The sequence below is a fragment of the Acanthochromis polyacanthus genome, chromosome 12 (genome assembly GCF_021347895.1).
Source record: "Acanthochromis polyacanthus isolate Apoly-LR-REF ecotype Palm Island chromosome 12, KAUST_Apoly_ChrSc, whole genome shotgun sequence".
In the NCBI taxonomy this organism is placed as follows: Eukaryota; Metazoa; Chordata; class Actinopteri; family Pomacentridae; genus Acanthochromis; species Acanthochromis polyacanthus.
Genome location: NC_067124.1, coordinates 27,565,718 through 27,593,665, shown reverse-complemented (window position 1 = coordinate 27,593,665; position 27,948 = coordinate 27,565,718). Strand labels below are relative to the sequence as shown.

General features: G+C 39.5%; 1 protein-coding gene across 9 annotated transcripts in view; it reads right to left on the bottom strand.

Annotated features, from left to right (window-relative positions):
- The window catches only part of syngap1b (synaptic Ras GTPase activating protein 1b), a 186,565-nt gene that overhangs the window by 126,643 nt on the left and 31,974 nt on the right, over window positions 1-27,948 (bottom strand). For all 9 annotated transcript variants that reach the window (XM_051957180.1, XM_022199611.2, XM_022199605.2 and 6 more), the window contains exon 2: window positions 15,635-15,945. In XM_051957180.1, the coding sequence (XP_051813140.1) occupies window positions 15,635-15,945 (311 nt within the window). The remainder of the gene's footprint in view (window positions 1-15,634; window positions 15,946-27,948) is intronic.

The window sequence follows — 27,948 nt, the reverse complement described above, 5'->3', positions numbered from 1 at the left end:
TTCACAAAGTTACTGTGCCAATTTCTGTTTTAAAGGTACAATTTGTGCTCCAAACGAACAAAAGAAAAAAAAATGCATCTGAGAAATATATGCAGGAGGTAAAATAGGTTGGAATATCTTAGTCATGTTTGTATATAATTGTTTTAACATTTTTCATTGTAATGTAATATATCGTATTGAATGTTTTCCTGTTTGTCTTGTTTGCACTAGAAGCTCACTAGCTGGGCAGCAACCAAGAAATAGTTATACTGTTGAAATCAATTAGTTGGCTGCTGAATATGTCTTGTTGTGTCCACAACCCAAAGATATTCTGTTTGCCATCATACAGGAGGAATTAAACCAGACATTTATAAATTTAAGAAGATGGCCTCAAGGAATTTGTACTTTCTTCTCTGAAAAATACATTCAAACCAAATGATTGAGTGCTAAAATGGTCGGGGATCAAATTAATAGTTGGCAAATAATCAATTGAATAATGGAGCTCTAGTTGTCAATAAAAATATAATTTTCTTTTTTGTGATTGAATTAAGTCAAACATATTTCCTGCAGGGCTGCACAGTGGATTGGTGGTTAGCACTTTTGCCTTGCTGCTGCAAAATCCCTGTTTTGTGTCCCAGCCTGGATAGGTGCCATAAAACAAGTTATTTTGCAAGGTTATCACAGACATTTCACAAAAATCAGCAACAAACTAAAAAAAAGACAAAAAGCATAACACTGGCTCTTTAATACAAAATAAAATGTACCTCCAAATTACACATACAGCTGGTCACTTGGTTCAGTATCACCATATCACCGAACCCTAGAAAGAATTTCCCTCATAACAGTGTGACATTACTTGACACTGCTTCAATCTAAATTCAAGCCTTCTTAGCACATTCTGCTTCAATTTAAATCCAAGCCCTGTCAGTGCACACAGTTTTTCTCTAACGCTCTTTTAATTCTCTCCACCAGATTAATGTAGGAAACAGCAGCAGCAGAGGCTGGCCGAGCACTCTGTTCAACTAATTGAATATGCTTTAGTGCCAATGAGTCCCAGTAAACCTGAATTAACCTCATATTTAACCAGCTGTACTTAGATCAACAACGCCAAAAAAAAGCCATAGCTTCAAACTGTAGCTTTTTGCTGCCATGTTGCTGTACAGTGTTTCTAAATATATGTGATAACCGAAGTGGTTTCATAACGCCTGACTGAGCGCTGTGCAGCTCTGACTCCATGAAAGAGGAATCGGGAGGGGCCTATGGAGGAGTAGCAAACTCACACGGCAGGTAATCTCACTGAATGGTTTTGCAGTTATTGAAGGGATAGCTGTGATTTTCAGCAGGGTTAAAGTGATGCTTCTCTCTGTCCACATTTTCAGCTGTTGCCATGGAATCCAGAGGAGACAAATGGACTGTGCTCACTTTTACCTACAGTATGAGTTGTGAGAAGGCTACAAAGTGCTTGTTTGGTAAGCGGAGGCATAGGTTTGTGCGTTATACATACAGATCAACACCTGTGACTCTTTCTCTGGATTCTAAAGGTGAGGGGTGCAAACATGTATTTCACCACATGAGCTGCACACAAATAGCTACAATCACCTTCAATCTAGGAGTCTTAAATTCTTGACTAACCATAAATGCCAACACTACCCAATTATAAGAGACTAAATAATACAAGCCCACTCATTCTCTCTGCTGCCCTGTCCTGTGCAATTCATCACTGACAACTTGACTTGTGGAAAAGACCCAGAATACCTTTCTAGCCCATCCTGACACTGCAGCCCACCAATAAGCTTCCCGCCACTGCTTCCAGCAGGGGGAAAACACCTGGAGGCTATTTTTCCTCTGCGTGTGGCAGGATTTGATTTGTCTGTGGCACAAGAAGCTAGCAGGTCTGCAGTCGGCGTCCACAGAGAGACAGCAATAAGCTTGCACACTGACGTTTAACTATTCATAGTGATGTATTTAAATCATAAACACAAAATGAAAGGAACTCTTTGACTTAGAGCCCACATAGCATTGGTAAAACAAAATACAGCCTGGTATGGTTTCACCCAGACAATGCAATATCTATTACCCTCACTTCACAGAACAAACCACATGCTAACCAATATTACGGTAAGCTTGAAATAAACTATTGTGTTTATGTGTTTCAAAGGCAGGTCAACAGGCCTGACATGGCAGAGAGGGGCAAGATGCAGTAATTCTGTCACTCCTTACAGGCAACCATATAGTTTCACTGAAAGGTGCTCACAAAAAGTATAGAAGTAGTTTTCTAAAGAATGATAAAGAACAGCTTGAAGTCAGTTTTAGATGTGTTGTCTTCAAACACGTGGACAATCGCTGCATGAAGTGGGCATGCTTGCTGAATTGCAGTATCTGCACAATCAATGTGGGAAACAGCTCTTCTAATGTTGGAAAAGCGTTTTTGGAGGGCGATTCAGATGCTTTTAGATGATCCAACAACCATTTGTTTGAACTCTATTGACAATTTGTCTTACTTGTTGTGTGGCTAACCACCCAAGGTTTATAAAGAAAGTGGTGTTGTATGAAAGATCATTCAAATCAAAATGAATCTAAAGCACAAATCTATGTAGTAGGGTTGTGGTGTTCATGTGGACCAGTGGATGGGTTAGTGAATATGCTCTCATCTCACTAAATTCTCCTAATCAGACAAAGAAGTGCTACATACTTCAAACTAATTCACACTATTTTAAAAGTGACCAAATTTACCAAAAAGTAGAGTGTAACTTTGCAGTATGTCGCTGTGATATATTCCTGTACAGTTTTCCACTGGGATAACCAGTGGATATCATTCTATTTTCAGAATCATAGCAAAATGGGCAGGTGGCAGGTGATCTGTTTCAAATCTATAATTTTACTTTTAATCAAGTTCAAATACTGAATGTAGTTCAAACACTAGCTTTTTTTAGTTTACTTAGAATTCATTTAGACTAATGAAGCTAGCAGGTAGAATGCAGATCATGGCCCATTTAGTTCTTTTAGAGATAATGCACAGATTTATTTTTTATTTTTTCTGTGATGCATAGTTTAAGAGTGGGAACAACTTACATCTGCAGAGATTGTTTAACCCAGGCTTTTTTATTGAGTAGAAAATAGACAGAAGTGTAATATAATCAGTAGGGGTGCAACAAATCTGAGGCATAGATAAACTTTTGGATCAGCCAAAGGTCAAAGACACAATAATTGTCGTAGTCAACTGCTTTGACCATGCCCAGTTCATCTAACAACACAATGACTTTATCTCTTTTCCACTGTAACTCTGCATAAAGAATTAGTGAGTTCTTTTTCAAGGCAGAGTTTTTCCAATGTCTTCAGTCCCATTTGTTCTCTCTGTTGGTTGGTCTAAAAGCAGGATAACAAAAAACTACCAGGTACTGACACAAATCACTCCTCTTTAAAATTGTGAGACTAACAATAGACACTGGCAGAGAACTGCACTCTCCAAGTGCTCTTGTACTTGCTTTAAAAATAACAGTTGCAGGAACACTGTGTTTTGCTTTATGATGGTTTAAGTTATATACAATTCATGTTTGCCAAAATGTGGGTGAGGGTCCATTTGGAGCACAGATTAACTATGATGCATTGACTACTCAACTAAAGGTTTCATGAAGATACAGAAATCTTTTCAGATACTTTGAAATGCACTGATGTGAAATAAGCTTAGACAAACAATGTTACTAAATCATGGATCATTTTCTGGGAACTACGAATGTCCAACTGTGGCCAGTATCTGGAAGATATTCTGTTGGATGGGGGAAGAGAACAGACGGATCAGAGTCTTAGCACGGCAATAAAAGCTGTGTCGAAATGCATCTACTGGCATTTTACAGAATTCTACCACTATCACAAGATGTTGTAGCTTCACCAGTGGGGTGGTCATTGAATGTGTTGTGTTACTGTAGCTACAGCAAAGCACGACAGCAGAATGCCTTGCTGTTTTAGTATTATCATTTTCAAAAATTTTGAAAACTTCCAATTCAAAGCTTAAAGCAGATCAGTAAATGCACCCCTCTTAAAGTCTAACACCTGATCACAAAATAGGGCCAAAGTGTAAGAATATCTGCGGTCAGATACTTCATTTCAAGTTCTGAACAATGTTGACATTACGGTAGCAGTGTAGCAATCAATATCATCCAATCTGAAATGTAAATTGTATTCCTGATGGATTTAAGCTACTATGATGACTGTTGAAATGAGCACAACACAAAATCGATCCACTTTTGATGACAATTAAAAAGGAACGTGCTCCTTGAGTTTCAGTTAGATGCTAACAACTGCATCATGCTGGTTCTTGGCATCAGTGAAAGAGGCTGGATAGAGGGATGCTGGTGTTGGAGGAGAGAGGGAAGAAACGAGGGCCATTGAAGTGAAGGGAGGAGGGTGTTTTTGTTCAGCTTGGCAGGTTGAGTTGAGCGATGCTGCAGGCTGGCTTGCCCATATGTCACTACTGCCTCCTCAGGCCCAGCTGTGAGGAGCAAGGGAATATGGTGGGACGACGTGTACGAGTGTGTGCGCAAGAAAGTGAAATACAGAGAAGTGAGGGAGTGTGTAAGTGCGTGTGCGACTGCAAGAAATAGAGTGTGTAATGTGCGAAAACTGCAATCCATTATTTCTTAACAAGGCGGCAATCAAACACTGCAGGCTGTCTAACATTGGTTCGACCACAAAGGCACAAACACAAGAACCTGCAATAACAAAAACTTGGCCATGCATCCGCACAAACACAGAAACAAATTTCACCTCAGCATTAAAACACACACATTCCCGTGCAACACAACAGGCAGCTGAGATGGCCAAAAACTCGATTGTCCTTCAGACCATCAGTAATGTCCTTTCACAGACAGATGTTCCTCCTCCTCCTGACCTCAAGTACGGGCTTAAAACACATAATTACACATGCAAAATACCCACACATACACACACACAGTGGATAAGCCAACAGGACTGACATTTTGACCATTCACCAACCAGTGACTGATTTTTGTTGCTATTTGAATTTCCAGTTAATTTAATTGTAATGATGCTGTATATGTGATACATAGCATTGGTATTTGAACAAAAGCACAGCTATTGGCTATAATAAAACAAAGCTGGATTTTATTGTTTTGATAAAAACTGGCTGAAACAGTTTCATAATCCTCAGTTTCATACTACACATTTTTTCTAAAGACAGAAAATAGTGTTTTATTAGAAAATGACACAAGTAAGAAGGCAGTTTACCCAGCACTGCTCAAAAATAAAAATATACCAGCGCTGCTGTCTCCTTGGGCTTAAAGAAGGCCACGAAACCAGATATAATGTAATGAGGCCTGCAGCTGCTGAAAGGCAGTCTGGAGCTCATAAATAGCATCACTCAGAGAAGATGCAATTGAATTGTGTCATCTGCATAAAAATGTACTTCAGATGGGGTTGGACGTGTCATCCAACATGAAATCCAGAAAATACACTGGAGGCTTTAAAACACGGTGAAAGGGTTACAGTTTAACCTAAACTAGGACACTAAACCTAACCACGTAGTTGTGTTGCCTAAGCCTAACCAACCAGCGAGTTGAAGGTCCAAGATAAGTCCTGGAACAGACTTTTTCATTTTGAAGCTTTTCTGATTATGTCACAGCTTTCAGGGAGAAAATATGTTTCTTTTAAAGTAAATAACAATGCAGTTTAGTTGTGCAGCAACGTAATTTTTGTGAGACGGAGTTGACATAAGCAGGAAAATCCCATTCAACTGAAACTGTGGCTGTGCTTTTTTGTAAACATCATCCCGGCAAAATTTATAGTGAGCAAAAGAACTGAGAGAGATGAAATGGAAACAAAGATCAAACTTGTAAGCTAGACCATAAAATGAGTCCTTAAAATGTAAATGTTGGTTAAATGGGTCTATTATGTGCACTTTTAGATGCTGTGCACAGGAAAATTCTGAGCCACCCGTAAGTCTCTGAATCCCACAGAGTAAGACCAGGCCAATTGTTCTTAATAAAAATGATGAATGGCAGAGGATTGCTTTTAAGGTCATCGGGATCTGGCAGTTGCGCCTGGTTAAGTTGGCAGGAGACAAATTAGGCCTAGTTTTCCTCTTTCTCTAGGTGCCTCCAAGGTATTTAAGGAAAAAAAACTGTACACTAGCCAGAGGGATCGCCAAATTAATCAAAATACTCAGATAAAAGTCACTTAAACCTGTGTATGTACAGGATGACCTTTTGAAAAATGTTTTATTTCTGAGTGAGTGACAATTTTTCTTTAAATGGCATGTAACGGTTACTCAAATACCAAAACTTTCTTGTTAACATCGCCTCAGGGGTTCAGGTCGGCCATCTTACTAAAAGAATCAACCTTTCTCTTCTCTTGTACGAGTCACTGCCCACCTACATTTATTACATAATTAGTCCCTCTAACTCCCACACGACAGCCACCTGAAAATGTTCTCCAGGGTCATAAGCAAACATGTTGTCTACCTCTGAGCTGCTCTTCATGTACCAGGACAACAGGAACTGCAAGCTAAAGCCAACAAGGTGCTGTGGATTGTTTGCAGACATTTTCAAATTCACCATCAAAGCTGCAACAAGGGGAGACATGCTCTGCAATCGTACATACTTTGAATTGCTACAGTGCTGCTTTTCTGTGTTTCATTGTGTTGATATTTCCCAACCCCTTCAAATTCTTGCAGACTGAACAAAGCTGGTGCCCCCCATCGGGTTTTGTTATGTAACACTGACACAGTTGGGGAAGCGAAGCCCAGACACATGACTTGGGGGACAGGGCACTGGTGCATGGCAATGGTATATGAAACTCTGTCACCTCAGATTAATGTGAGATGAGAGGAGGAGGAGAAGGAGGAGGTGGAGGAGGAGGAGAGGATGGCAGGCAGTCATCACTGTCAGCCCTTTCACTCCCCCTACAGGAAGAAGTGAGAGCAGTCTGCTGAGATGTGCAGCAGTGAGGAAAATGGGAGTGAAAGGAGTGAATACCAACAGATCAGTCTCACAGTTAGCAAAGTAGACGAAGAAACGGCATTTCGAGGAAATTCTCATCATTGCATTCACTATTTCTATGCAAATCAGATTATCTCAAGTGGTCCAGTTAGTGCTTCATTAACCCATGCCAAATTTTCTTACACTGCAGCAAATGTCTTTAAATGTGTGAAATGTAAGAATGAATAAAATATGATCCAGTTATACACTGAATCATGTTGTCATCAGTTAATCTGCAGATTATTTCTGATTATTTTAAGTTTTGTTGGCACCAATGGAGCATCCCAAATTACAAAGAAGGGCAGCAAATCCTCATTTTTGATGGTGCCAGCAAATGTCTGGCTGTTTTGAGTGAAAAACTAATATCATCACTATCATTATACTTAGACTGACTCGTTTACCTGACTTATAGCTGCTGGATCATTGGGAGGCATTGTGGCATTTGGGCTTTGACAAATGCAGTAAATCAATTCTAAAAAAAAAAGAAAAAAGCTATAATTATCTCTAGATTGACTATGACCAAATTACATCATTTATCAGTGCCAGAAATTGTAATACCAGAGAAATGTCACATTTTCAACTTTTCAACAGTGTGATAGGAGGTTCTATCAGGAAAATTAACTAAATCTAACCTTAAAAATAGATTTGATCGAAATAATTTTATTCAACATGCAAAACTCCACCACTTGGTCCAGGTCCTGTAACATTATGATTAGAGACTCAGCTTCTACTAACATTATCATAACACAAACTCTGTAATTATTTGGCTGAACTGCAGGCTGTGTTTTAGCAGAGAGGAGACAACAAGAGAGATTTAGAGAAAAATAAAAACCAATTTGATCAATGAAATAAATGCAGCGTGGCTCTAAAACCATACACAGAACAGAAAGTTGACTGCAAATTGTTAAAGAAATAAAAAAATAGCATGGTGAATTGTGTTTTTTTAGAATTGATGTGTATAGTGTAAAAAACTCCAAATGTAAGCATGAAACATCTGTAGTCTGTTGATCCACTTTTTCCAGCATTGGTGACTTCTTTGGACACTTTCAAAATATTGTGTATACCGTTTCTAGGTTTTATTTTTTCTCAAATAATAAAACGCCCAAAGAAATTCAACTTTACTCTTTTTTTTTAATGATTTATGGTATTCTAACTGTGTTGTATTCCACAATAGACATTTTTCAGTTCTCTCCATGATTGTGCTGTTTCCATAGAGGTGCAGGATTTTAAATTGCATTAAAAAATGTGCACAGCCCACAGTGAGGAAAAATGTAACAGAAGCAAAAAGAATGCCCAGACACTAGTACTGGGTACTAAATATAAATACACAATGATGTATGAACCATTTGTAAGGCAAAGAAAAGAGCATACAATCTATATTACAATGAATGAATACATTTGTAACAGCTATAATTCTATAATCCTACATTTCTGAAGTGTTGATTCAACTCTATGAGACTTTTTTGCCCTGCATTCTTTTGTACCGCAAAAATATATTTCTTCTAATCCTAACATATGATCACAGAGACGGAGTAACACTAAGTGACATTTTGTGCTGCTTCAGGCTGCATAGTTACTTGTTTTCTAAGTAGCACAGCTCCATTTTTCTTGCTTAGAATGCACTGGAAAGAATTTTCTACCAATCACTCACAGAAGCTCAGAGGAGATAGCATACAAGTCACATTGGCTGAATGACAATTTATGAAGAAAAAAAAACAAAACGCAAACGAAGGCCCTGTAATTATAGGCGGCGTGTTTTGCCTCGTCATTTATAATTTCACAGGAGTTTTTTGAACTTTCAAGGGTATTTTGCCGTGGATACACAATGTCAAAATGTGCCACTCAGACAACACATCTTGTCAGTGTATCTATTATCCTTGGCAATTAAAATGAGCCAAGGGTGTTGACATGTCAGAGAGGGTGTAATCCCATTCTATCCCTATGAAGTGACTGCACTCCATTACTGGGAAACAGTTCAATGAACCAAACACACCAGGAGTCAAGAGCTACACATGCACACAACTACACAAATTTCCATAGTGACACATTTTAGGCACAACAGTGGAGTCCTGTTCCCCGGAGCGACACCTCAGCTCTCCGGGAGGACGTCCTTTCTGCATCCTTCTGATGGCCGTCATTCACAAAACATAAAAAAAGAGAAAATAAATATGAAGCTGCAAGTGAATGGAGCTGTGTGGAGAACAGAGACAGGTGGCCTGTGGGAGAGCCAAAGACTCCTGCCAGTCACCCCGGAGAGAGGCAAGCAGGGAGGGAGGGAGGCAAGGAGGGAGGCAGAGTGGGCGAGTGGATGAGGAGAAATGGTGAGAGCAGGAAAGAGGAAGAAACTGTGAAGGAAAGATGGAGCAGAGGGTAGAAAATGGAGAGGAAGCGTGGTAGCAACGAACACGGATGCGGAGGAAGAAAGGCAGAGTAGGAGGGGAGATAGATGGGATGGAACAACAGACAGATTAGATAAAGAAGAGAGATAGCAGGAAACAGGAGAAGGGGGGGAGAGGACAGAAGAAATGGTAAGAGTGATGGATCGATGGGGGGGATTAATGTGAGGATTGAGCCTGGAGGAGTCAGAGATACAAGGGAGAGCAGGAACCGCACAGGCGATGATGAGCTAAGACGCCGAGCATATAAGCAAACATAAAATCAGGGAGGTGAAAGGTGTGTGTTCAAGATGATATCAAAATGTGCAGGAAACAGCAACATCAGTGAGAAAATTTTTTTTTTAAAAAAAGCTCTCCACTGATCCTCTGTATCTCCACTATGGAAAAGTACAGTGCGATTGCTTTTTTTTTTTTTTTGCTGAGCCACTGAAGCCATCTAAAACGAATGGGAATAAATTGAAGGGCGAGTGTGTGTTTGTGTGAGTAGGAGAGAGGAGCAGAGAGACACCCGCTCCGCATGAGGTGAGTGACAGGCATGAATATTTAACGCCTCTCGCCGTCGCCGAGGTGACAGCTATCAGCACGTCAGTCTTGCCTCCGATCCATACACAGCTGCTGCCTTATTGGCACAATTAGACAGGGATAAGGCTCTGATTAATTGAACTGGGCCCTCCATTCAGTCCTACCACAGCGGTACAGGTCTCTTATCGGGATCACAGTGTGCTCTATTCCTCTGAGTGATGACAGGCTGAAATACTATTGGCAGCCATGCACACACACCACAGTAAAGTGGCCACCCGTGCACTTTAACTGGACTCATAAAGATGCATTACTTTACTGCCTTGCCAACATAGCTGGACATAGGAATTTGCCTTCGAGTAAGTGTTAAATCTTAAACCATACACCAGTGTATTCTCTGTAAAGCACACACTAACGAAAGACAGATCAATAACTCACACCTTGTAGACTTCTATAACGTCTGGCAATTCAGGACTTGAAGCCAAATTAAAAACTGCATTAGCATGTACATGGTCTAACAACTCAGCAGTCAATCTGAAAAGGTGACCTATGGATTTTGTTTAATTCAAAGTGGTAGTACAAATCAGCAGTGTTGGCCTAGAGTGTGTGTCATTTTGTGTGTGGAAATAGTTCGTGTTGCAGAGTTAGAAAAGTTGAAGAACACTACCCTCTCCTGGTCTGAATAGCAAGATGAGATTTCACTCAGAACGAGCAGCAAACCTGTGCGCCGAAATACACAAACCTCAGAACAAAAATAGCAATACCCACTTTAAGTAACCTAAAAAGCAAGCGAGGAAACAGAACAACAGAGCTCTCTCTTCTTCCTCCACAATTCAACCTTCTCCTGATATAACAGTGAAGATTGTGTTTTTGCTGTAAAGCTTCCCAGCAGTGAAAGTTTAAAACAGCTGAAAAAGAAACAGTATTCACTAGTTGAAAAGCAACTGAAAAGAGAGTCAGTCATATGTCTGATTTACACTTACACTTTAATGTTCAAGACAAACAAGCACATACACCGGTCAGCCACAACATTATGACCACTGACAGGTGAAGTGAAGAACACTGATCATCTTTTTATAATGCAACGTTCTGCTGGGAAACACTGAGTCCTGACATTCATGTGGATGTTTGACATGTACCGCCCACCTAAACATTACATGTCAAGCAAACCCCCAAACCCTGACCCCTCAATAGCAACAGCAGTCCTTGATGCCAGTTGCCACCCTCAGCAGTAGACAATGCACTTTGACAGCAACAAACAAAAATTGCTCAGGAGTGGCCCAGGGAACACAACAGAGCGAAGCTGTTCACCCGGGTTCCACACTCCCCAGATCCAAATCTTAATGAACATCCGTGGGATGTACCAGGATAAGCCTGATTTAGGTGTTTTACTACCGAATGCGGTTAATGCAAACAGACACTAGCGACACATCAGCTCTAGAAAGACAATTCACCGTGCTGAATGTACCTTCAGCTACTTGCTGACATCTCGCTACTCGGCCTACCACGTTCAGGCCATGATGCATTTGCTTTACTGCATAAGTATGTTTTATTTTGCTTTCTGCTCTGCATTTCCATACTTATCTCCTCTGCATTTTTGTCATGTTACAGTCATGGCTTCTGAGTTGTGCTCAGGAATACAGATCTTTTTTTTGTTTTCTACAGAATCTGGTGTAAACATTTAATTTTTGGCAATTTTTTTTAAATGACACATTTTAACAGGTGATTCTGAATAAATATTGCAATTTTAAGCTTAGATTTGGTTAATTTTGTGAAGTTAACATCACACACAAGTAGTTCAACAACTGTCTGGCAAAGTTGAAAATCGGATGATTTTTTTCCCCTTTTTACAGTTCTAAATCTGAAAAATACTGTAAATTTGGCGATTTTTTTTGAGGATAACATTGTCAGGGGGTTTTGTGGAAGAAAGGGTTAAGTAACCTAAAAGCAAGAAGTGAGGAAAAATAACTGAGGTGTCTGTTTTTCCTCAATCTTCTTTAGATTTAGAGTCAAAGTGAAAATGATGTCTTCACTGTGATCAAAAGTATGAATGAACACATATGGAATTATATAGTCAACTAAAAAATGTGAAATAATTCAAAACAGGTTTTAGATTTTAGATTCTTCCCAATAGCCACTCTTTGCTTTGATTACTGCTTTGCACACTCTTGGCATTCTCACAATGAGCTTCATGAGGTTTGGCTGGTAGTGTAAATGATTAGCAGAAGAAGCTGCAGGTACCAGATTATTTACCTGTTGCTTTTTTCTCTCGTTAATTTACTTACAGATTTAAATAGCTTAAGTTGTTTCTACAAGGACAAGTCTCGTTTGATCTATGTAACAATCTGACGCAAAAACAAGCATTCATTTCTTTAGGTAGATCAAGAACACAATCTTCATCGTATTAGTTTTTCTACACTAAAAAAAGCTTGGTAATAAATATAATAATTTGTGCCTCTTTAGCTGGTTGCAGACAGGTCTTCAAGAAAACTAAGCAAAGCAACTAAAACAAAATCATTAAAAAACAATGATGTATGCATTTTTGTGTCATGCAGTGTGAGTCTATCCTTGGAGGTTATTACTTACACAGGAATGATTGTCAAAACATGCAGAGAATGACCTAAAGTACCAGACAGCTTGACTCAGAATTAACAGCTGCCCTTGAAAATGAACTCCTAAAAGCAAGCCTGAGGTGATCAGTGATCCAGGGAAATGTCTGGATACTCTGGATACCGTCTATGTCTCTGACCTCCTATTAGGTGAAAAGTGGGTCCTTCAAACTGTGTGGAACTACCTTAATGCAGGCTGTGCTAAAAACACCCATCAACCTACATTTTACCCAAAACAGAAAGTACTTTATGATAATAAACTGGGGTAAAAGAGCACTATACAGAACCAGAATCCAATCTCAAATTTACGTATCAGCTAGAACTGCAATGATAATCAGTTCATTGAATAGTTAACCTAACCCTTCCTATTACATTTATTGCCAACTATTTTGATAATGAATGACTGTCTGAGAAAGAAAAACAAGCTGATATATTCTGATTCCAGCTTGTTGAGTTTTAATATTTCTTGATTTCTTTCCTCCTCTATGACAGTAAACTGAATATCTTTGCGGACAAAACAAGATATCCACAGATTTCACCTTGGGCTTTGGTAAACACTGATAGACATTTTACACCTTTTCCTGACATTGTATATACCAAGTAATTAAGACAATAATCGACAGGTTGTCTGTCTCTGTCTATCATAAGCTAACCTCAGCCTATCAGGTCAATAAATCATAGATTCAATCCCAGTCTCCACACTCATGGACTGATAGACTAAAAGGCGTGTTCCTGCTTAGTGTTTAAAGCCGTGTAAAGGTCCGGCGCTCTGATAAAAATTTAATTGTTCATAAATTTAACAGCATAGTTGGTGACATAAATGTAGCTGTCTTGGCTGTCCAGGAAATGTACACAAAGCATGGATAGTATATTCTAAGAAATCAACAAAGAAGGTCATCAGTGATAACTTCCAGCTGCTCACTATTGTGATTAATTATCGCACTTAAGTTAAATTTTAAAATTTTATTTTAAATTTTACTAATATTCATGGCTTACAAGACTTTTGGACTGTGACAAAATTCCAAATGAACAAAGAAATTACGATCGAGTGAAGAACTATAGGAAAGATCATATGTTGCTGGAGTCACACTTAAAGATTTACTGAACCATATTTATTACATGAAAAATACTTAATTCCTCATAAAATCTAAAATATCTCTCTCAAGACAGTGCAGAACTTTTTAATATATCACACATCAGCCCTTCACTTCCTTTAGTTCAGAAAAAAACATAATTTCTATGCAATAAAATGACAAATACATTTTGGTTATTCCACTCTGGAAGATGACAGCCTAATCTTGATAATTTTTTAAGTTTGAGATAATACAACATTAGAAGTCCAAAAAAAGAGTCTGTGACTGTCAAATACACACAGGATTTGTGGCTTTCTTTCTTTTATTTTTTTATAATAAGATAATAATTTGGTGTTTCCAAGCAATATGTGTTGTCACAATAATGTGCAGTATTCGTCCTTTTATATATCATTTGAAGCCCTCACAAACTCACACACTAAGAAGCACCACAGCTGTGATGTCAGTGAAGTCTGTGAGAGTTTAGGCCTCAGGGTGGAGATTGGGACTGGGCCTTAGACTCACCATAGACCGCTGTCAGACCTAAAACATGCCTGTAGCTGCCAGTACTTCCTCACAGGAGCCTGACTGGTCTGACAAAGCCTAGCCAGCTGGATTTTCTTAAGAATCCAGCTGCCTCGCAAGATAACCGTTTAGTTAAATGAGTCCAAATGTTTTGCAAGACAAAAGAGCTCAAATTTATACTATAACTGCACTACTCTTTTGCTTTATATGGGCAATAAATAACACATAACTTATACTTAAAGCAATGCATTTAGCAGAGAGTTACCCCACTTTAGTGTGTAATGTGAATGTATGTTCATACAGTATAACCATTAGCATGTAAGAATGTGGTGTATAATGTGTATGAGGTATACCAAATACTACATTCCAGCTACAGTGTCTATGTAAAGTATTCACTCTCCTTGAAAGCTTTGCCCTTTTATTACTTGTCAACATTGAATCAAGAATTTACAAAAAAGCTTTCATATTAAAGTACAAAAAGGATTTCTAGAAAGTAATGTCAACTGCCCCTTAAAGTCAGTATTTAATATCTCCACATCATGATGTTTCCACCACCATGTTTTACACTAGGGATGGTGTGATGATGTGCTGTGTTTGGTGTCAGCAACATAGCAACTAGTCTGATGGCAAATGTGCTCTAATTTGGTGGAGTCTCCCACATGCTTCCTGGGGAACTCTGCTTGAGATTTAATGTGAGCTTTCGAACGTGTACAGTGGCTTCTCTTTATCACTCTTCCATAAAGTTCTGATTGGTGGTCTGTTCTAGGCAGATTTACAGATGTGCCATATTCCTTCCATTTCTTAATGATGGCTTTAACTGTGTTTAAAGAGGAAATTGTCTTCATTTCCCGATTTATGCTTTTCTAGAACCTTCCAACAGAGCTGCTTGGAGTGTTGTTTTGTCTTAACTTTTATGGTTTTGTGATAACCAAATCATTTTGTTTTGTTTTACTATGCTGTTGGAAAGCACTTCGGTCTTCTCTTATGTGGTTGTAAGGTGCTCTATAATTAAATTTTGATTGATTGATTGATTGATTGATAAGTAACGTAGTTAGAGCTAGGAGTACTGATTCACCAGTGACTGGAACCTTCAGCTACTCGCATCTTTATACTGCAGTCACTGAAACACGTTCACTGTACTCAGTTGATCTCCATTTAACTAACTGTGCGACTTCCAGCCCCAACTGTCCAGCACCAAGGGAGTAAATACTTATCCAACTACTTATTTCAAGTTGAATAAATTAGCATTACTGCGTAGAAATACGTTTTCACTTGGGTAAGAAGGAGATTGTTTTTGGAAATTCTTGTCAAAAAAGCCTAATTAAATTGATAATGATTCAATGTTAGCTAGAAAAAGTAAAATTTCAAGGGGTATGAAAACTATTTATCAGCCCTGCACATCAAAGAAATCATACAAGTTATATTTCCTTTAACATATAGAAATATTAAAGGTTAATAATTGCATTACATAGTGACATACAGTGAAGCGCTGTGTGTGCAAACCACTATCAATATTTGTATCCTTGGTGTGTGTAGCACAATACCTCCTCCTGGTCCAACATGTAGAGCTGATTTCCGGAGCTCACGCGAAGACGGGGGTTCCAGCGGTCGTGGGGTGCAACGTCGTGTGAGGGGCGGTCGTAGGTGGGGCGCTCGTGCAAGGGGCGGCTGTAGGAGGGACGGTCGAAGGAAGGACGTTCGTAGGAAGGACGCTCGAAAGAGGGACGGTCGAAGGAGGGGCGGTCGTAGGAGGGACGTTCGTGAGCAGGATGGTCGTAGGAGGGAGTGTGGAAGGAGTGGGCGTGGGAGCGATGATGGTGATGATGATAGGAGGGGGGGACGGCACACCTTGCATCTGGAAAGGAGAGACAGGTGGGGGGTAAGAGGAAGGAGAAAGGAGAAGGTCTTAGTTAGGATCACCGGTAGGAGGCCCATGATGCTGTGACACATGTCTGTCCTCGTAACATCAGTGTCAGGTGACATTAATGCGTTTTAAAGCATCTGCTTAGTTAGAGAAAGCACAAGCTGTCCAGAGAGCACAGGATGCTCCAATGAATACCTGATTCTGGGATGTAGAAAGATGACATTAATAATAATGATGATGGTAAATACTTATGAAACAAGATGACTAAAGTGCTTTTCAAAGATAAGAAGATAAGTAATATGACACATTATAAGATTCAATAAAAACTGCAGCACGAAATAAATCAAGCAGCAAACAGGTAAACAATACAGTTTATCTTTTTGACCTTATTTTTGATTTTGTTGCCAGAGCATGATGAGATCCTGCTCTCACATATGACCATTATATATGACGTTACAGTCCTGAAGCAGATAGCTTAGTTTAGCATGAGCTGCCTCTGTCTCAAGGTGGTACAGTCCAGAACATACCGCAATGTGAAAACCTTTCTGCCCTTTTGTGCTTTGCACTTCATACAAGCCAGATATAACAGGTCAGATGGTTAGTTTTACAAGTGACTCCTTCAAATGCAAATTTGTGAAAACATGAATTTAACATTTATTTGCATTTTCCATATGCCAACCCTGTCTCCCAAAAATGTGTCAAGACAACTAAACTGCATTCTCATTTATGCTTGGAAAGAAACACATTTTTTCCCCAAAAAGCAAGTCTGTGTTTAGCAGGAAAGGTTTGCGGTTTAAAGAAGTCACAAATAAGGATACCGACACAAGGACACAGCAGCAGAGGATGGTGACACAAGTCTGCAACAGGACTTTCACCTGAAAGATCAGGGTTCATGTCCTGTGTGGGACCATTATTCTCAGACATAAGTTTCCTTTTCAAACACAGTTATCAGTTGCTGTTTGTTTAATTTTAGGGACGAAAACTATATAGTGAAGTTTAGTAAAATATCATGCTTTGGCTTACACTTTCACAAGAATAACTACATGATAAAGGGTTGTTTAAGTTTGGTTTAAAGACAAAGTAATAAAATAAATGGCAAACATTTTTTGATGAAACATATTCGTCATACGTACATCACAACATCAGGTCAGTGTTATCCAGCAGAAAGTATATTTCCTTCAATATGTGATTGACTGCAGTTTAGTTGTAAAGGAATTTATTTTTTGGGCCAGACTGCACATAGACATGCAGGACAAATAAGGAAAGTCCCATGAAAGTGGCACAGAACATAAATATCTAAAAGAGATAGAGAATATATCTAAAGCTCACCAATACAAGAGTCAACACATTGGTTGCAGTAGTTACAGTTTTCACAAGGTTTAAAGAGTCCATATTCTGCACATTTACAGGTTTACAACCATATTTCTGGGCTCTATTAGAAAATGCTCCTGCATGTGCTTCATGTTCAAAGCACCCATTATTTTTCTCATACTTCACATTGCTGCTGCAGCTATTCACTGCGTCTGAAACGCTCTGTTTGAGCTCCTGTCCTGACCTGCAAAACCCAGAACAGGCCCAACAAAAGCAAGGTCATTTTGGTTCCATAATGTAACCGCAGACCTATGAATATAAGCACATAACGTTGGCAGAAGAGACTCTGCTGTGGAAATAATGGTGAACTGCAAAGGAATCTGCTATTTCTTTATTTGAAAAGCTGCTGGACAGGTGTTACGCAAATGTGTTACATGGTGATGTCAATAAGTAACAGAAGAAAAACCTGGACTTCACACCAGGCGTTTCAGGCCGGTAAGGAGCATTGCTTTTTTTCTGTGGGAGAGAAAAAATTGGGCTTTGTAAGTTTACAGCCCTCTCACCTGCACAAAAAACTATTACACATTAAAGGAAAGGTGAAACTCCCAAAAGCATCATATGGGTTCTTTAGAACAGTCCACACTAACCTAGTTTTTTCACTATAATTCCCCTGTCCATAGAAATGTCCTTGTTTTCAATTTGCTCTTGTTTATATAATGCTAATCCCATCCACACAAAGAGGACAAAAGAAAACAGAACAGCCATTTCCTCTTATGTTTAAAACTTTGCCGAGACAAATGCTAAGCAGCATTAGGGTAAGCAAAGAAGTATTTGGAAACACAAAGTGAAAACAAAACAGAGGCTCCCATCACACAAACTCTCCACTCTTTCATTTATTGGAAGAAGGCACTCATTGGTGGCTCTGCAAACACCCCTTTTTGATTTGAAACACTTTATCTCTGTTAGTTTTATAGTCACAGCTAAAAATGATAATTGTCTTCTTGAACAAGTCCTGGGTTCATCTCACCACCATAATCTAATCATCTGTACCTTGGCCTGCGGCTGTTCTGTCCACCAAAATGAGTTGAAACCTGTTCTGAGGTTCCTGAGATATCCTGCTGACAGATGAACAGAAAAGTGAACTATAATATATAATCTCCTCGGCAGGGGAACAAGTTATCGTTGACATTATCCCTAATTCCGGCGATCATTTAAGAAGATGTGAGAAAGAAAGAAAATAATATCTGAGGGCTCTGTGCAGCAGATAATTAAAGAAATTGATCACACAGTATCGGAGACATTAATATGGATTTTTTCCAGGTAGCTATTTGACTTTGCCCTGAGTGAAAAATGTGTGGCTAAGGAGACCGCTGGTAAATGAGGCACTTTGTCTTTCCTTTCTTTGCTGCTGTCTAAGTTGCTGGTCTAATTGCACTATCTCAGCTTACGTTTAAAGTTATAAATTATAACTTTTTCACATTATAAGGAAATGATAAAGGGAAATTGTAAGGAAATACGAGATAAGAACTAAATAATACTCTCCTAGCTTTGATCAGTTTCACTTTTTGTGCATTTCCGTTGCTTACAGTTCTAAATGGCCTTTTCTGTTTTCATACTTGTCCCCCATCTCTTTCTCTGTGACCCTCAGTCTTCTGCATCTTGATGGATCTGTTGCTCTAATATTTACCCTCCTCTTAAGACTCCTTATTTAGTCTCTCTGTTTAAGTTTTAGACATTTTATCTCTATTCTGTTAAGCAAAAGGCAACAACATCATCCCTCACATGCTTTATATTACACCACTGAGCATTTTATAGTTTCAAGCCATGGATACAAAAGCAAACAGGCAGATCTCTCATGGTATTCAAAGACACTGTCCTCTTTTAGAAATGGTCCGGTTGAACATGTTAGCCACAACATACTGTCTTCAAACTGTAAAATACACACACACACACACGCACAAAAAGACATTGCCAACAGGCTAGATTTATTGCACTTGTTTAAGACTTTGCCCAAGGTGACCCCTCTGGTAGGATCAACATTACATGTCTTAGTTCAGAAAAGGAGATTTGTGAATTAATATGTAATAAACCCAAGTGATTTTACCAATTTTTTTAAGTTAAATGAATACACTGATTTTAAAACTAAGTCCTGAAGTAAAAGATTTAAGAAAAATGTCTGCAGAGTATGAGTCAGTCAAAGTAACATTCCCCAGGGGTTCACACCTCCTGCACTGAGGAAAAGCCAAATTCACACTTACAACATCTGCAGACTGGACTACAAGGCTGGAACACACACACATTTTCACACAGCCACACAGAGACAAGGTGAGAGAAAACTGGTGTTCATTTGACCCAGTGTGCGCAAACACTATAGTAGCACATTGCTAACACTTCATACCCTGACAGCGTCCACTGACACTTTGCATAAAGTTTTTTTTTTTTTTTACACACAAGAAAATATAACACACAAGTGACTGACTGTAGCTCTGCACTTCTTCGTCATTCAGGAGCAAAAGAGCCACCAGTGGCCCACAATGCAACACCACAGCATGTCATAACCGATTATATTACTGCATCCTCATTTCACATATTCTCCTCCACTCCTGATGCCAGACAGCTGACAGTGCCTCTGCATCCTCAGCCTGAGCAGAAAAAGCAGGCAATCCACTAACTGTGGCAAAATAACAACTGAGCTGATCTTTCAGGTTCCTGTTTGAATTATGAATCGAGCTGCTGAAATATTGATGAGCTCCTAAACAAGCAGAGCTAATTAAAATGGACTAATAAAGAAATGAAAAGGGGGGTGAATCATGGAGAGCAGCTTCATGCAGTCACATAGGCAGGGAGAGGTTCTCAGTCTTGCTTAAAGGCGTTTCAATCACACATATTGCTGATGTGGTGAAATAAAGTTTGGAGGCCTTCTGTTGTAGGGTGATCACTCTAAATATAACATTTTGTCCAGTCCTACAAAGTCACACATACACACACAAAATCCAATTTGGAAAAATAATATCATGCAGTATGAATCATTTGGGTGGACAGAAACTTCAAACTCGAGGCCATGAATATGGGACACTGTGAGGGGGGCTGCATTAAAGGGTCACAACATCTTCCACTGAGGCTAGCAAAAGAAAAAAGGGGTTTGACTGGGAAAGACTGTAGTATGCAAGCTGACAGATTTCTGTCAGGAACCTCCTCAATTCATTTGGGCAATTGTTGGCTGCAAGCTGATTGATGCTTATCTTATTTGACTTGTCTTTTACGTAGAACAAGCTAATCCCAATGCTTTCCATTTCTGCTGCTGCTGATTATTTTAATCATTTGGTCTTTAAGGTATCATGGACAGTGACATATGTCCATCATAAGTAAAATCAGAATCAACAAAACAGCAAATTCTCACATTTCAAAACTTGGAAGAATTAAAAGTTTTGCAGTATTGCTTTTTAAAAAAAAATCAATAAATTAATCAGTTATCAAATATTTGCTGATTAAATTTCTTTCAATGACTAAATGATTAATCAATCAACTCTTTTTATCTTGGAGGTTGGTGGCACAGTTACTTTTATCTACAATTTAGCAGTTCATCTACAGTAGTTAAGTGTGTCAAACTATAGGTGACGATCTGTATAAATCATGGATCGGTCACGATCCATAACACCACGAGGAATAAGTGTGATTAATGCAATGGCATTAATGCATAGTCAAATGCATGTCTATGACATATTACAGTACGAAACTATTATTTATAGTGGGCAACACAACAGTCTAGAAAGTAGTGCTGTGAGAGTTGCAACCTAATGCCTAATGCTCAGTCTGGCATGAGGAATATCAGCGTAAAAGTAATATCTCCGAAGGACCGAATGCTGTCATTGTAACAATTTAATTAGGCAGCAATGCTAAATTTCCCATGTCTGAAAAGAGCTTTATTAAAGCACAACTTGGTGCCATTTTTGAAAGGTTGCTGGTCATGGCACATTTACGTTTAACAGTTGTAGTTGAGAATCTTTAAAATCCCTCTTGGATTATTGACGGACCCTCTAAAAATTATTTCTTTAGTGGGGTGGTCCTCCATGAAAATAATTCCTTCCTAATTCACTCACATATTTTTAAACCAGATATCAGCTCTGAACAAGAGCAGTTACATGAAATGATTCACCCTGCAAGGTGACAGGATTGGTTTCCTATGTTTATTACAGATGAAACACTTTTCGAGACTGTCATTGGTACACTGCAGCTTTGAGGTGGAAATGCTCAGCCATGGCATGAACTATATGTTTCACTCATGGTGTGCCTATCATATAAAAACACCATATAAACATGTTAACAAGATGAAAAATTTGATTTACAAACAGGAAAGGGTCTTTAAAACAGGTTTAATAACATCACCGTCATTGCTTCACTGTTAGACGGCTCTTTTTCACTTAGGTAGGAAGCAAAACGTCAGTTTTTGCTGAATATTTCCAATCTAACTCTGGCCTGGTGATGGAGACAAAGAGACTTTTTACATTTCAAAATTCTCCCAAGTGCCACTGATCCATACAGGCCAAACAAGTTCATTTTGGCCTTATAGTTGAGGAACTGCTACTGATTGAATTTGTTAATATTATTTAAGGTGGAAATGTTAAAAAATAGTCTAAGCCTCAAGAGGTTAATTATTGTAGACCCCTGTTATCTTATTTAATGGTTGAAAAAAATACAAAAATAATCCATGATGTCCACTTAATATTCTGCTTTTAAGGTAAATAAATGTGAAATAATGTGTGGCCTTGTTGAGATTCTTAATGGAATGGATTTGTCTCTTGAGATATTTCTTGACTATAGAGTAATGGCTAAAAAAGCATTTTAACGTTTAAAGTTTGTGCTCTGTTATAATGCTGTCAGTCATTATGTTGCATGGTAGGCTGTTTAGGAATTCCCTCTTTAAACGCTACATTGCAAAACATTTTTGCTGCAATGCAAAAATGTAAAAGTTTGCATCAAGCAAAGCTGTATCACTTTCAGCTTGATAGCAACTCCTATCTATTTTACCATTAAGAGAGGACAAGAAATCATGGTCACCAAAGAATGTCATTTCACTCTAAAGTTTTTGGGGTTTTTTTTGTCTTTTTGGAATGGTGTGTTGACTTAAAGCCAAACTATAAGCGCAGGTCTGAAAGATGCTGAGTAAGAGCCAAATGAATCATTGGTCATTACCACAAGGTTTCAGAGGAATACAACATTGTGTGGCACCTTTCTCCTAAGAGCAACTGAGCCCTTGAAACCAAACTTTGCAACTGTGCACAGCAAAGTCATGATGCTGAGATATTCACCAGGGGATAGCAGCGTGAGTCATCCGCAGCCCAATCTGCGCTACTCTACTGTAGGCCTACCTCTCCACCCCCGAGGCTGCCTATTAAGGGCCTGTGAAGCACAGTGGACAGAATTTCAATGAGCACACTCATTCTTCTCTGTGTCCGTTTGTACGTACAGGGTGCACGGGCGCGGCTCTAGGTTGCACAAGCAGAAATGCTGAGATGCCTGTTTTCTCCACTCCTATTCCTCCACCTCACTCTTTTCCTTCATCCACTCTCCACGGCCCTTCCTTGCTCTGCCTTTGTTCCTCTCTCTCAGACCTTCTCTGTGGGCTCTTTTCCTTTTTCTGCCATCCTTAGCAGTTTACAAAGGAGAGTGCCGTGCACCAATCGGATGACTGGTCAGCCTTAGTCAACGTTGTCATTACTGGAACCTGACAGACCTAATGCTGATTTATACACATCGCTGAGCTCCAAAACAGTGCTAAAAATAAATCTTGCAATATCCCCAGGCTCGGGGCAGATAATGTACTCCTGCAAGCATGAACCAAAGCATCTCACTTTCTAGGCAAGACAGCACCACATGTATTGCATATGTCATTACTGTGACCCCAGCTGCTCCTGCAGTATCCCATATTATTGCATTTAATGGCTCACAACAGAACAGAACACAGATGTGCTCTTGCCAAGAATTAATATACAGATGTTTGTGAGAAGAGATGCAGCGCTGCACTTTGACAAGTTGTGACTCAGAGTGGTGCGTATGAGCAGTACAATAGGCTGCTGTCAGTGCTGAGTCAAGGGGGATGTCAAGTGTCAGCAGTGGGGTCATAGAGGCCCAGATGTACGAGGCTTCTCGCTGAACAAGCACATTGGTCACGCCCTCGACTTCTGCTGTATGCTGTGAAGGAGAAACACTCGCTCATTAGACTTACATTAGTTTTGGCCATGGCGGAGGATTGGCATGGGAATGCAGCACAATAAATAATAATGATCTACATGGAGAAATCAAGCTTTTCTTCATTAAAAGCTAATCAGTATAATTTTTCTGCTCTATAGCACAAAATTACCTAAATATATCTGCGGGGGGTTGATAGGTTTGTTGATCAATACCAATTACTCAACGATTACCTCACGGGGTGGTGAGACCTCTGGCTTTCAAAACTCAATATCCTGCTTGTGCAATTCAAAGCGCTCACAGTCTCATCACCTCCCCCATCACTCCGCAAATAGCTCCAAGATGAAGGACTGTGTACGATGTACGGAGCAATCAAAGAGCGACAAGTTTCTCATCTGTGGAAATGACAGTAACAGCGCTATTACAGCATTTTGCATCATGGTACTACCTCTGCATCAGACATTTCTGCTGGATCTCTGCTTTAATTACTTATCTCTATTGTCAAAATGCGACTATTTGTGCCAATTACATGCTACCATCACTCAAGGGGCACTGGTAGAGTTGGAGGCAGTGTCAGACTTGAGTAGGAGATAAGTTGTATCTGTGCTGCTGCAGTTACAGCTGATTACTTAATGCCATTTTAATGATCACATTTTAAAAGCTGTTGGTTTTTGTAATTATACTTGATATATAATTTGATGGCTAAACACCCGTTTATACAATTTTGCTTCGCTATTATTTATGTTTCCATTTGTCTTGACCTGTGTATGAAATCATAAATTAAAATTACACACTAAAACGCACTTTGGGTTATGAGGCTTCTTTTTGGCACATCAGTGCATCTATCTTCTATAGATCACTGTCGGTGAGGACATGCAGCAGTATCTTTATTTAATGTTAGTTTTAGTTTCATTTAAGCTTTTCCTCTTCCTTGTAGCTGTAAGGTATGACTGAAAGGTGTGTGGAGTGTTGCACAGATTGTCCCGAGCAGCAGAACATTGCTCTCCCAGCTATGAATTGACATTAGAATGATGATTGAGGTTAGAAACAGAATGACACTGCTGTTTGCCATTTCTGCAATGCCAGAGGACACCTCTTCACATCTTTTTCAATTGCACAGCAGGATGTAAGAGAAAAGAGACTCTGAGCAACAATGCACTTAAACAGGCAGGCTGACCACATGTCTGCTGCACTCTGACAGTACTATACTATACAGCCCTGAAGCCCAGTAGCAGAAGGTTGTAGGAATGTGGCAGTTTCATATATAGTATTTTGTCTCTCGTATGGAACGGGCACTATTTGTGGTAAAATGTCGGATTAAGTGCCACCTTGAGTAACTCACATAATTTCCAAGAGTCTTTTCGTAACTGTTGTGCTATTTGATGAAATGTTTATGAAGCAGTGTGTGAGCATTTGTTAATTCTGAGTCATAGAACAACTGAAAAATCAAAGGTGTCCCAATTTATCTGTCACACTGCCCATTTTATGTACTATGTTTACATGTATAATGGATCAAATTACTCTGGAGCACTGCTAGTGTTTTAGAGATGTACCAATCAAACCTTTTTTCTCCTGATCCTGATTCTGATAAATAAAATATCTAAAATATAAAGGAGATTCTGGATGTCCAATAATGTGGCTATTGTGGCTTCGCTTTGGTGGTAACTTGGTGCTTTTCACGTGCAGTTGCAGAGATTCGGGAAAACAAGGAGCTGCATAAAACGGCTTGTAAACAGTGTTAGGTGCAGCAATTTAGGATGAGCTCCCTGCAGCTTTCCAAAGAAAGCTCATAGTTTGTACATGAATTCTTTTAAATGTTCCTTCTCTAGTCTGACAAACTGCAATAGCCATCTCTATACCTGGCAGCTGACCTGATCACCCGCATATTCATTCCTGGTTTACACTTTGTTTACATGTGCGACATGTAAACAAAGTGCATTTTCTGGGTGTTCATGGAAGAGAGGAATCCCAGCTGTCAAACTGCAACTCATAAATCTGAAGCTTTAACCTGATGATGGTGTTTTAGCTTCTCAACACTAACTGAAAGAAAAGTTCAAGAGCTGCCAGACTAAGTGCTCAGCTTTCCATGCAGTCAGTAAAAAATAAGGCAGCAACAAAAATGTCCATTCTTAATCTCCATGTTTACTTTTGGTCATATCGAAAACAAACACTTAAAATGGTTCATATACAAATCAGTTGTTTCAATCAGGGTGGAAATTTAACATGACACTGAGAGCAACAATAGCCACATATATGGGAAAAATGCCAGGTTGAAATAAACCATAATTCTCTTTTGCAATCTGTGTAAATTGCTACCTCAAATTCAAGGGTATTATTTTTATGTGAAGTCATATGATCAAAAGATTAAAAGGCAGTCTGTGGCCCACCATCACTGAATTAATGCAAATGATATAACAAACAAGGAATGACATTGGCCAAGAAGCCGTATTGAATGTGGATAAGTCACATCTAAGTCAATGCCCAAACCACTTAAGCACTGTTCATTTTTAGACTCACTGTTTGGCTTCACATCCTACAAATTCGACTGTCATAAACTTCACTGACTTAGAGAAGCTGTCAGTGACAAGCAAAATTAGCAACTCACTGGTGAATACAGTTCCCAGGAGTTGGTGGAGACCAAAACAGAGCCAAAAGGAGAGCGAATGCTAGACTTCAATTCCCTCAGATCACCAGAAACACAACACAAATGAATGCTAATGTTGCTCTAGGTCTGTTTAATGGTTTGTAAACATGCTAGACATAGAATTGTTACTTATAAAATTGTCAGTATTTAAAGTATGAAAGTCAATAATGCTTCCTTAAAAAATATTTTGTCCATTGGAGAAATAGTGTCCTGATGCCCACCTTTCCTCAAACCTGAGCCTACCCACTCTATACTAATGCTTTTCTACGATAAGATTTTTAGGTGCTACTAAACAGCTAAATATCAGACCTCTGAAATAAAAATTGACCCTATTACTTTTGCCATATTGAGTCCAATGCTACTTTTCATACTCACCGTTTTGGCTTTACATGGTGAAATTACAACACTCTTTATCTCAATTCCTACAGCAGAAAACTGCAGTTTCCAGCCAAAACTCTTCAAACAAACCAACAGTAAACTACCTGATGACACCCAAATTACTGACAAAGTTAGCAATTAGCTGGTGAATAAAGTTCCCGAGAGTTGGTGGAGACCAAAACAGAGCAAGAAGAGCAAATACAGGACTTAGATTCCTCAGATCGCAAGAAACACAACTGCAAATGAAGCTAATGTCGCTCTTCATGCAACAAACTGTTTGTTAACATGGTAGCCGTAGACATTTTGAGTTGAAAATGTGCCAGGTTCAAAATGTGAAAAAGTGGCTAAAAACATTTATTAAGGCAGGTGTAAAGTAGATGCTCAGACTATGACTTAAATATGTAATCCATCAGACAGACAGTGCATTTCCTACCTTCCTACTTCCTTTCCTATTTATTTGAGTGCTATATTCTGTCTTTAAAGGTACTAAAGCGATTAAATATAAGTCCTCTGAAATAAAAAATGTACTTCCTAATCACTGCAGCCATGATAATCTCAAGGTAAACTTACTTTTACACTCACCAGCTGCCACTCTGATGCAAAGAGATATACCTGTGCCCTCATGTGAGTATGGATTTGTGTTATCTGTGTGCGGACCAAGTACAAAATACACAGAAAGAAAAACTGCCTTTGCTAAACAGTCAACCTAGTGTGTGAATCCAGGAAGAAGCTTTGATCCCTTCAGAGTTGCACCTCCTACAGTGAATCCACTTCGACCTTAAAGGGAGATGAGAAACGGGGAGAATGGGGGTAAAGGTGTGTATATATGTACATGTGTGTGTGGGTGGGTGACTGAGAGGAAAAAAGAGTGGGAGAGATGGAGGGAGAGTATTCTCACCTATCAGATCATTCACCCAGCCCTCGCGCGGCACGTCCCGGGTTCCCCATTGCTCACCCAAAGCGTCCACACGGCGTCACTGTTGCTGCGCTGCTAGCGCCTTGAATCCGCCCCCAACTCCACCACACAGGAAACAAGGTTACTGCCCAAGAGATGTCACTTCCGAAACACCCACTCCCGCTCGCTTGCTCGCACTCGCTCCCTCACGCCCCCAGCCTATTGCCATGACAACCGAGAAAAGAATAGAATATAAGTGAGTGTTAAAGAGACGGAGGGATCAGAGAGACAGGGAAAAAGAGGAATGGAGGTGGAGAGACGGAGAGGGGAGGACAGTGAGGAATAATGGGGGAGAGTGAAGAAGAAGAGAGGGGGAGAGAATGGACAGAGAGAGAGTGGTGAATGAGTGGGCGGGGAAAGGATGGATGACAGAGGAGAGAGGACGAGAGACTGAGAGAGGGAGAGAGAGAGAGAGGAGTCATGTGGTGGGATGTGATCGGGGAAAGGGAAGAGGAGAGAGAGGTGTAGAGGCCGTGGATGCTGTGAAGAAGAAGAGAGAGAAATGAAGTGATGAGAG